The following is a 10,808-nucleotide window of genomic DNA, read 5'->3' as shown; positions in this document are numbered from 1 at the left end:
TCCTAGTTCAGGTACGGGTGGGTCTGCAACAAAACTCGAGATCAGACCCCGACCCAAAGAGGTTTACAAATATTTAAGTCAAACTCGCCTCAAGACCTATTTAACCGGATAGCCTAGTTCACCCGACCCCATTGCCATGCATATAGGCCCTGACATGTGGTAGTGATCGGAACAATTCACCCAAACTCTTCAACACCGCAATTAAAAGAAAAAAGATTATGTCAATACTTCATCTATGACCAGTTTTATTTAATTTTAGGATAAATTACAACGACCTACCATGAGATTTGGTATAATTACAAATACTCCTTATTATTTGAAAAATTATAAATACTCTCCTGATATTTGATGAAATTATGTAATCATTGGATTGAAGTATGGAATTGTCAACTTTGCCCTTATTATATTTTTTTATTTTTTAAAAAAATTAAAACTTACAAAAAATCGAAAGGAATGGAAGGAAAAAATTTAAAAATTATAAAAAAAATTATCCACTTAGTCCATAAAAAAATTAATAAAATTATAACTTTTAATCCACAAAGGCATTTTGATCAATTCACCATAAAAATAAATAAAAACCTAACAAATTAACTAATTGTTAGACGATCGCTAAAATCTGGGGAATATTAGTAATTTTCCAAATAAGAAGATATTGATAATTATACCAAATTTTAAGAGAGATCACTGTAATTTACCCTTAATTTTATTGAAAGTAACATACATTTATAAAATCAAGAAAAGCTTTGTTAGTACAATAATGTTTTTCCACTATCCAACGACCTTCTTTATGATATATCAAGAACAAAAAATTGCCTTGGCTACTATGAGCTTTCAACATATTAAATTGAAAGAAATTGATAGTTGAAGGATTGAATTATCAAGAAAATAACATTAATATTAAAGATCTGGTTTAATTGCATGGTTTGGAAAATAAATATTCTAAAAACATCAAAATAGGGTGTGTTTGTTTGCTTGAATTGGGGAAAATTGCAATTTTCGTCCTCTAACTTAAGAAAGATGGCAATTTTGGTAAGTTTGGTACAGGACTAAATTTCAAAATTTCGACCAAAATTGCCCAATTTCCAAAGCCACAAGACTAAACCACGAAAATTGCCAAAATTTCAAAATTACCAGACTATATAGTGAAAATCAATTCGTTCAGAATCAAAACTATCACCCCTAAATTACAATACGAAAATTATACTTTTCCCCTTGAATTAAAAGTTATAAAAGAAATTACACATTATCTAAAGTATTTTTCAAGGGCTTCTCTCTCTCTCTCTCTCAATTTTCTTTTTTTTTTTTTTATGTGTGAATATAAGCTCTCTAGGAAAAAAGAAAATCTCAACTTATTTTGAAGAATTAAAGAAACTCATTCAACTTATTTTGAGCTTATAAAACTTAACCAAAACACCTTCTACTCATAAATTCAACGACAAATTCATCCTCTGAAATGGATGAAACACAGTTCACCTGCAACATCACGCAGACGAAATACTTGGTTCTGCTTCAATCATCTCAGCAATACTACATTGCATTATACAGAAGGTTCTACTTCTAATCATACCGTATCAAGTCCTATTTCTCAGTTGGCGCATTGAAAGTCAATCTTCTAATTTTACGTTTGCAGAATATAAACCCAACCAAAATGGGGTCGCAAACTATAACTCGTGCAGAACAAGTTCATCAAAAATACAGGGATGAGCAAAAACGTAAAAGGAGAAAAGCAAGAACCTTACTCGGTCCAAAACTTCACAAAGGAAGAGATAATCGCCTTCACTAATGCCAGAAGTGGATTGCTTTCAGGTTGAGTGGATTTCTTTGATGCCCTTTCCCAAGTTTCACTGCCCACAAAAGCATGAAATGGGGTTTTGTCAGGGATGGACAAAGCTTTGCTTTAGGAACAATAGAGTGGCCAAGATGAACCATGAGGAATGCTTACAGATTGATTCTGTCTAGTGTGGAATTGGGTCCTTTGGGTGAACTGCTCTTTTCTTGATCACTGGATTTCCTTCCTACTGCACTGAGCCCCTCAGATATCAATGGTTGAGTAGAACTGCTGGCCTGTAGGATACATGACATACAAATTATAAAGAGAGACTATCTTAAGCAAGAGGCAACAACCACATGATGCATGCTAAAATAAAACAAAGAACAACAGACTGCCCATTCCAGTTACTTCATGGTATAAAAATCCTTTCACCAGTAATATATATATATATTCAATGATACAATTTGCACCAAACAAAGAATTAATTGGATTGAGTTTTCAATGTGATCACAATACTAGAAAAGAGAAACAAAGTAGACTTAGGCTCCTCTTTAACAAATTACTCACATGTAGTTTTCTGTAAACAACTATTAGCAACATATATGAATTCATTTTCCCATGAAAATTAAATAAACAACAAAGTGTATTGGGGAAAAACTTGAAGAGTCCTTGACTATCAAATATTAATATTGTAAATGCTTAGGAATGAGAATGCACTTGATTATATTACTTCCGTTTCGGGTTTCATTACTATCATATAAACAACAGGAGGCCCTTAAACCAATTTTGGGTATCAGTCTCCAAGTTCAAAAAGATATGGATTGTTTGAGGGGAGAGAGGGGGGAAAAAAGAGAGAACAACACAGGTTGATTCCTCAAAAGATACATCAAGCTCTTTATTTCCATCATCATCTACAAAGAAAAGTTTTGTCATGTTTTTCATATTTTCCAAATAGAACCAGCTTAGTATATCTGACTTGTTGCTCAGAGTTATATGAAAGTCATTTCATACAAAGACTGCCGAGAGTTCGACATGCTTTTGCATAACCAAGAGTGAATCAGAAGAAAAAAATTAGTGAATCTGAAAATTAATGCATTGTTCTTGAAGAATTGCAATAAAAGATACTGCTCTTACCCCTGGAGGAAAGGTCACAATAAATCAAAAACATTAAGAATATAAGAGGAAAAGTTAAAATTTCAAAAACATTAAAAATAAAATAGCAGTCTTAGACATGAAATAGTCTTCTATTTCACTTTTAGTTCCTTAGCCCACAAACTTACCTTAGTTCCATCCGGCAAGGAGTCCTTAGATTGAAGGTCAGTGACATCACCTACATCAAGCACACTTGGCTCAGAGGCTGTAGAATGTTTTGAACACTCCAGGGATGAGTCTTGAAGATTTAGCACCACTTTCTCATCCTTGAATTTGCCATTCAATTCCACGATTGGATCTGAAAGCTTTTCTTCATCGTTCTCATTGATAGGATCAGAAAAGCTCTGGACATATGAGATTCTTTCATCTTGGATCACCGTATCTGCTATTTTCCCAGTTGACTTGTGCAGGTTATCAGGTTCTCCATTTATGTCATGTATTGTCCTTGGAACAGGTCTTAATGGAAATGTCTCGACAACAACATCAGAGTTCATTTGAGATTTTACTGCATGTGATGCTTCCACATCTTGGGCTCCATATTTCTCTCCATCCAGAAACTCCATGACTGCAGACTCCTCATAAATTCTTTGCCCAAATTCTTTGGTTTTATCAACAGTTTGCTCATGCTCAATATGATGTTGCTCGCTGCCAATCCTCTGACTCCCCTGTCCATTAACTTCTTGGCCAGATAGGAGAGCACTGTCGTTATTGTGTTGGCAGTCAACATACTTTATGAGTGGTTCATCAGAGTGCGGGTTTTCTTCAGACATCTCAATGCCATTAACAATCTTCTCATTCTCAAACTCGTCAATCTTAGGTTGAGGTAATTGCTCCCTGAAGTTTGAAACCTCTTCCATGCTTGTATCTTGATAGTTAATAGGTTCATTATGATTTTTGGTTGTTCTATCAGAACCTCCATCTTTCTCAGCCACCTTGCTTCCTCCTTCAATTATTTGTTTATCATCCAACTCCGAGGGGTAAGATCCAGTGAACTGCACACTAGAACTAGAAATGTCCACTTCACTCATTATTTGATATTTATTGGGTAAAATATTTGTCACCATATGATTTCTCTCTGAATCCGACAAATCAATTTGAGGTTCCAGAGAAAGAGATCCTAGTGGATGTTGCTCCAGAAATGAAGAATGGTCATGTTTTTCTAAAGACACTTTAGGTGGAGCTAATACTCTATTTTCTTGAATAATCTCTCGAACAATCTCCCGCACTGTATAGAAAGAACCACCAACTTCTTTATGTGTAAGGTTGAGGGATGGAAAATTCCCATTGTTCGATTTCTGATATCTGAAAGCAATCAAAGTTAAGATCTCTAATTAAGATGCAAATGTATTGGCATATAGGAGAAAGAATAAGGGAATCATCCTGATTCTCGTTTCAATAAAAATGGAACAAGTCTCCCAAGTCTCACCAGATGCAGTATAGCTAAAAACTCTTCTGTAAATAAACTCGTGTTTCAAAAGTTCAGGCTACAGGTGATCTAACCATCGGTCAAGCACAGCTTCTTGAGCAGACTGTGAACTAGTATTTGACGTTTTCCAATTAATTTAATTTATATATTATCCTACACAGGTATAGCATTTAGTTTCATAATGGCATCCAAAAGGTGAGATAGAGAGAAGAAGCACGTCAGAATTGATAACCCAGTTAAGCAAAATGTACTAATTATTAGAAACTTGCTCCAAAAGGTTACTGGAAGTAATAGAAGCTTGCTTCCAGAAATTACTGTAATCTCGACCAGTTCATACTAGAAATAATAGGAAAGACAATAGTATATTTGATCACTAATATGAGATCCTTACTGGCTAAATGTAATATATGAACAAAACATTCAACACGAAATATCAAATAAGTTCCACATACTTTAAATTTTAAAGTATTCCCTGGAAAGGGGTTAAACAGAGCTCTGGTGTGCAATCGCTCATTCTTTTTGAAGACCAAGTATTTTATAAATACAGGAACCAACAGAGTCATACAGATCCCCGGACAAACAGTTTTTATCTGAAAGAGTTTGGTTACGAAAAATCATTGAAAGCAAAGTGTCACAGGCACTGGATCAAAAAGCATTCAAATCAGTAGGAACATTAATTTATTGCTTATCTGAACACATGAGAATTGGCAAGAGAAAAGGAGCAAAAGGAATAATTGGATAGTAACTGCTCCTCGATTTTCTGCTCTTATGATGACTACATAGTCAGAGTGCTCACAAGTTGTAAGGGAAGAAAAAGGAAGAGAAAGTATAGTAAAACTGTAAAATTACTTCTTTATGAAAGATTCAACCATCGCTTTCCTCTCTTCTTTTGAACGTCTAATCCTCGATTTCCTTCCCCCAGAGTCATTGCTGGTGGCAAGGGCAAATGCTTGTCCAACATAGCCACCCTTAATCGCATGCATGACTTATGTATAGAAAGCAGCGCCAATGATGGAAATCTAGAAGAAATAAAAAGAGAATATGAGATCAACATAAGCTAACCGGTGAGGGGCCTCTGGGTCTTCACAAACAGGCACGTTTTATATGCACATAAACATATTCTCACACATAAAAAACAGAATATTTTCTCAAATGTCATAGCATCGCAGAATGGCCATTTTAATAAATGCAGCAATGTAAAAGAAAAAAAGAGATTACGTATTTACTGACCAGATAAAGAACCCAAATCTTTTCCTGTGGATGCCTTGCGAGAAATATTGCAACAATCAGATAGCAGATATTTTTGTCACACAATGTTCAAGTTTTGCAAAAAATTCAGACCACAACCACCATAAAGATCTGCTACATTAGACCAAAACTTCTCCATACATCCAATGAACACTCACTTTGCAGACTTGTAAGATCACCAAATAATTCTTGTCGATGAATAAAGAAAATCAAACGTTAGTAACTTTTCAAACTCGGAATTATAAGAGCAGATAAACAGAGAATTGCACTGCATTGTCTTGGGAAAAAAAATTATATTTGAAGCACATTAACATTTGAAGTACTACAAGTTACCCTAAATTTTAGTGGCAGAAGCACATCAGTGGAGACTGCAATGACAAAATACGCACCTACCTCAAACCCCATAAACAAAATTTTCAAGAAAATAACAATTCATGGAGGTAGAACTATCCGAAAATGAAACAACAATTAGCTAACTTGATAAAACATCTGAAGAGTCATACACAAAGAGCAAAAATTCAAACAAACACTGAAAGTAAGAAAAAGAATAGACTAACAGAAACTTATGACCAAATCAAGTTAACAAGAATTTCAATGTTTTTTGCTCCTTTTCTTCTCCGCAACGTTCATTGCCACCTTTCTTCCCTCTTACTAAACTAACCATACAGAAAATGAAAATTAAAATCAACAAGAAAAGCTACTGCCATTACTAGCCGAAAAGAAGAAACCAATCAAGAAACAACCATTCTTAAAAAAACAACACAACAACTAAGAGCAAGAAATGCGTTAAACCCCAGCTCAAATTCCACGCCGCATCTCCAAACCCGTGAAAAAAATCACTCATACAAAGAACAAGAAATGCGTCAAACCGATGCTCAAAATTCCAAGCCACAACTTCAAAATATACGAAAAGAAAAAGAAGCCGGAATTTAAAAAAACTGAGAATTGAAAAGTTTGATAAAAGTTACCTGGGTTGAATGGATTATGCGGGAGAATTTGGGACAATGAACATGTGGAGTTTTGAGTATAAATAATATATAAACCCTACTGAGTGTGTGAGAGAAAAGTGGCCTTTATCAGTTATTTTCAAACTATTATTTAATCTAAGGATAATTACACAATTTATTGCTGTAATTACATGTAATTTTTCATAATTTATGAAATTATCTCAATTATATCGATATTTATTTTTATTAATAAATAAATTAAATTATAAATAGATAAAAATTTGTTGATATCAGCAAAAAGATTGAATGAAATTTATATTTACTTTTGATTTACTAACAGACTTATTATAGATTAAATAATTTTTTTCTAACCAAACAACAGGATAAGATTGACCTTCTTACACGCATAAGGTGGATTTTATTACAATAAATCTGTAAGTCGTAAATATGGATTTTCATTCAACTTTTTTGTTTGATGTCAGCAAATTCTGTGTATTTTACTAACAGATGAATCTATTTATTAGACGAAAACAAACAATAAAACTGCTAAATATAATTTCACAAATCATAAAATTTTTACATTTAATTACACTAAATCTTGAAAAAGGACGGTGTAATCATCCCTTAATATGATTGATGCATCTTTTCTTTATGGGATAATTACACTCCTCACCCCTAAGGATTAGTATAATTGCACGTAGTTCCCCTGTATTTTAAAAATTATATTTAGCACCCTTAAAATTTGCTTCCGTCTAACAAATAAGTCTCTCTGTTAATCAAAATTCACTAAATTTACTGATATTAATAGAAAAAACTGAATGGAAATTGATATTTACTCTCGATTGACTTCTTGCTGATTTATTGTAGGTCAAATATTTTTTTTGGACTAAACTACCTTTGTAATGGTGAAATATACCTCCTCACATGCATTAACGTGTGAAGACGTATGAGGGTAATTTGATTTTAAAAAGATTTATTTGACCTGCAAGATCAGTAATAAATTTATCAGGGTAAATATGGAATTTTTTTTTAATATTAGAAAATTCGATAAATTTTGTCTTACAGGAGAATTTATTTGTTAGATGGAAGTAAATCTCATAGATGCTACATGGAATTGTTGAAATCATAGAGAGTTTACGTGTAATTACACCAAATCTGAGAAGAGAGAAGTATAATTATCCCTTTCTTTATTACTGAGTGAGTAGGGAAGAGTGGCCAGTTGGGCATACTTGATGCGTGCGTTAAATTAAAAATATATATATTATATATTTGTAAAAAAATAAATTTATAAACAAATATTTAAAAAATAATAATAGAAACTAATGGATGGTTAATATCTTTTAAATGAAAATATACTTATAGGTTTATGAAATATATTTATGTAGAGAAAAATAAGAGTATTTCATACATTTACATAATCCATATCAAGTTAATTTCTCTAAGTGATCCCACTAATTAATAGTACTAGCAAACAAAGCACACTTGATGTGTATGCGTAATTTAAATTGTATTTATTTAATTAAATAAAAAGAAAAGGAAATAAAAATTGGAGAAAAGTAATGAAATATATTAATTTTAAATGCATATAATCTTGGTATTTAATTTCTGTATATTTGTTAATTAGTTTTTGCTCAAATAGAACTCAATCTTGGTTGTGTTAGAATTTAATTTCTAATAACATATTTTGCCCATTAAATAGCTTTTCAATTCTTTTATTTAGTTTAGGATAAAATACACTTTGTCCCCCTAATTATTTTCAATTTACCCCCTAAACTAACAAATATAACACTGAACCCCTAAAATTAAATTTGTGGACAATATTGCCCTTATCTTATATATTTGTATATTTAGTTCAAAAAATTTCTTTTTTCAAATAATTTCACATTTCGTGTTTAATTAAAATATAATCAGTGAATTAAATAGTCGAATTGTATTATATTCTACAGGTTCAAAGTTAAGTAATGAATGAGTATAATAACTACACAAAAAATCATAAAATGTTTTTATAAATTTAGTTATAAAATTAAGTTATTAACTATTTATTCTTTTAGATAAAAATAAGCAATTACATATTGATTTTTTATATATTTTCTTTAAAAAATATGATGAAATATATATTTATTTTTTTAAATTTATTAAATTTTTTATTAAGCATATATATTTTTTAATTTCTTTTGAAAAGCATATATGAGTTGTTGTGTATCTACTATATATATTAATTCATATTCCACTTCTAATATAAATTCTTCATTTATTAAAAAATTTAACTAGAAAATAATTTAATATGCAAAATACTATAATTGTCAAGGAATGAGGGGTATTTTTGCCCAATGTGCAAAATACCTAGTGTATCAAAATTTCGTGTTGCAAAATTTTGATTTATTCAATTTAATTTAAGGGTAAATTACAACAGGCTCATCCGATGTTTGTCATTATTACAAATACCTTTTATTGTTTGAAAAATTACAAATACTTTTTTGAATTATAAATGCCCTAACAAATACCCCTCATGACAGCTCATCGTACGAGAGTATTTATTAGAGTATTTATAATTTAAGAAAAATGTATTTATAATTTTTCAAGTATCGAAAAAGTATTTATAATTAAAACAAACTGCGGAAAACCTCCTTGTAATTTATCGAAAGAACCCTATATCAGTTCGTTCTTGCACCTCATTTCTCACCACCCATGAGGAAAAGAAGTTAGACAAATACCATCCACCCAACAAACTCCCATCACACACAGAGAGTCATGAAAGATGAATGTGTAGAAGAAAAAAGTGAAGGGACAGCTCTTGGCTTCTGGCTTAAAATAAACTGAGAACATGAAGTGCTTATCTCTCTCAAATTCTGCACTTTCATGTGGTTGGAAGAAGAAGAATTCATCTCCACAGAGCTTATTCAATTGGGATTTTGGAAGAAGCAGAAGCACACAGCCAGATACTTCTAATAATCAGTATTACGACGATATCGATCTCCCATTTCCTCCTTCTCTTGTTGGCAAAACCTTCTTGCAAGGTACAACATTCTCTTCATTTTCATTGGTTTGCAGTTTCCATTGAACTACGTTGACACCCTCTGAGATTAGGTCTGAATACGGTGACACCTGCCGCCCGTTGCAAAATTAGAGGCGGCCGGGCGGATCTTGGGTCCTGTTTGGAGTACGAGTAGGAGCTAAAAAATGCATGATGATCCTTATTTCTTGATGATCTTGATCAGGCAGGGAACTCAAGTGTTGCTATAAGGCGAGTACAGATGGATTCTCAGCCACAGATTTCCACAACAAATGTGACTTCAAGGGACCATGTGTCATAATTGGCTACACAAACAAGTCCCTCAAATTTGGTGCGTTCAACCCGGAGGGCTACAGAAGCACGGACGACTACTACGACACGTTTGATGCGTTCCTCTTCTACTGGCCAGACGATGACAACGAAAACGGCCCTATAGTCTTGCCGAAAGTAGGGGGGAGTGGTGCAGCACTCTTCGACTATGCACGTGGGGGGCCGCAGTTTGGGGCCGATGGGTTGCTGATTGGGCCGCCGTTGGCGCCGGTGATGGGGGGATTTGCAGGGCCAGATACAAATTCAGGGGTTGGTGACTTGAGGCAAGCTAAGTCTAGGCTGGGGCTGTCTTATGCTAAAAGGCCTGATGGGAAGGAGTCTGTGTTTGGGGATGAGTCAAAGGCCACTCTTGATGAAGTTGTGGTCTTTTGTAGTCCTCAAATTGCAAGCTTGTATTGAGTTATGATGAAAACTTGTGCTATTTTTAGAATGGGTGTCTAAGTTTTGGCCTTGTAAGCAGGCTTCATATGTGAATGAGAAGAAAGGTCAGTTCTTAGTGCAAGTTTCAGGTGGAAGACAATAGGCAAAGGAATGCTATTTGATGTGATTGAGGAAGTTTTCTATTGCTGTTAAATGTTCGGTATGAGCTGTAGCTACTAGCTGACATGGTCTGGTTTTTAGCTCAACATTGTGAACAATATCGTATAAGCGATAACCTGAGCTTTTTTGAGGTTTAGTGTAACTGTATACCTTTTATGGTTTGGAAAATTATATTTTTGTACCCTTGACATTTGTTTATGTTTAACAAATGGATCACTTCGTTAGTCAAGATTCACTGAACTTGTTGATATTAATAAAAGAAATTGAATGAAAATCCATGTTTCCTCCCGATTGATTTATTACCGACTTATTATAAAAGATGAAGATATACCTTCTGGCATACATTAGCGTGTGAAAACGTATTTCATATAAATAGGTTTG

The 10,808-nt window shown here is 33.2% G+C and overlaps 2 protein-coding genes across 4 annotated transcripts; one reads left to right on the top strand and one right to left on the bottom strand.

Annotated features, from left to right (window-relative positions):
- Window positions 1-1,401: 1,401 nt before the first annotated feature.
- LOC105174166 (DNA binding protein) lies at window positions 1,402-6,677 on the bottom strand. Of its 3 annotated transcripts, none has more exons than XM_011096171.3 (5): window positions 6,566-6,677; window positions 5,199-5,368; window positions 3,052-4,225; window positions 1,943-2,064; window positions 1,402-1,844 (listed from the first exon to the last, which is right to left on the bottom strand). In XM_011096171.3, exons 2-5 carry the CDS (start codon window positions 5,330-5,332, stop codon window positions 1,736-1,738), a joined length of 1,539 nt encoding a protein of 512 aa, XP_011094473.1. In that variant the 5' UTR covers window positions 5,333-5,368; window positions 6,566-6,677; the 3' UTR covers window positions 1,402-1,735. The 3 variants fall into 3 exon arrangements, with proteins under 3 accessions (XP_011094473.1, XP_020553646.1, XP_011094474.1); XM_020697987.2 differs by lacking the exon at window positions 6,566-6,677 and adding an exon at window positions 6,155-6,531; XM_011096172.3 differs by lacking the exon at window positions 6,566-6,677 and adding an exon at window positions 5,580-6,132.
- Window positions 6,678-9,211: 2,534 nt separating this feature from the next.
- Window positions 9,212-10,615, top strand: LOC105174167 (TLDc domain protein). Its single transcript, XM_011096175.3, has 2 exons — window positions 9,212-9,561; window positions 9,763-10,615. Exons 1-2 carry the CDS (start codon window positions 9,369-9,371, stop codon window positions 10,284-10,286), a joined length of 717 nt encoding a protein of 238 aa, XP_011094477.1. The 5' UTR covers window positions 9,212-9,368; the 3' UTR covers window positions 10,287-10,615.
- The last annotated feature ends 193 nt before the right edge of the window (window positions 10,616-10,808 follow it).

This window comes from Sesamum indicum, linkage group LG4, assembly GCF_026168435.1.
Source record: "Sesamum indicum cultivar Baizhima isolate 11 linkage group LG4, ASM2616843v1, whole genome shotgun sequence".
NCBI lineage: Eukaryota > Viridiplantae > Streptophyta > Magnoliopsida > Lamiales > Pedaliaceae > Sesamum > Sesamum indicum.
The sequence above is the reverse complement of the archived record's forward strand: the minus strand, read 5'-3'. Positions and strand labels throughout refer to the sequence as shown.

Excerpts from the sequence above, each read along its gene's own strand:
- LOC105174166 (XM_011096171.3), bottom strand. The coding sequence starts at position 5,332 with ATGCATGCGATTAAGGGTGGCTATGTTGGACAAGCATTTGCCCTTGCC. Across the intron at positions 2,065-3,051 it reads CCTTGCCGGATGGAACTAAG|GCCAGCAGTTCTACTCAACC; the intron begins GTAAGTTTGTGG and ends TGTATCCTACAG. Across the intron at positions 1,845-1,942 it reads ACACTAGACAGAATCAATCT|TGAAACTTGGGAAAGGGCAT; the intron begins GTAAGCATTCCT and ends TTTTGTGGGCAG.
- LOC105174167 (XM_011096175.3), top strand. The coding sequence starts at position 9,369 with ATGAAGTGCTTATCTCTCTCAAATTCTGCACTTTCATGTGGTTGGAAG. Across the intron at positions 9,562-9,762 it reads TGGCAAAACCTTCTTGCAAG|GCAGGGAACTCAAGTGTTGC; the intron begins GTACAACATTCT and ends GATCTTGATCAG.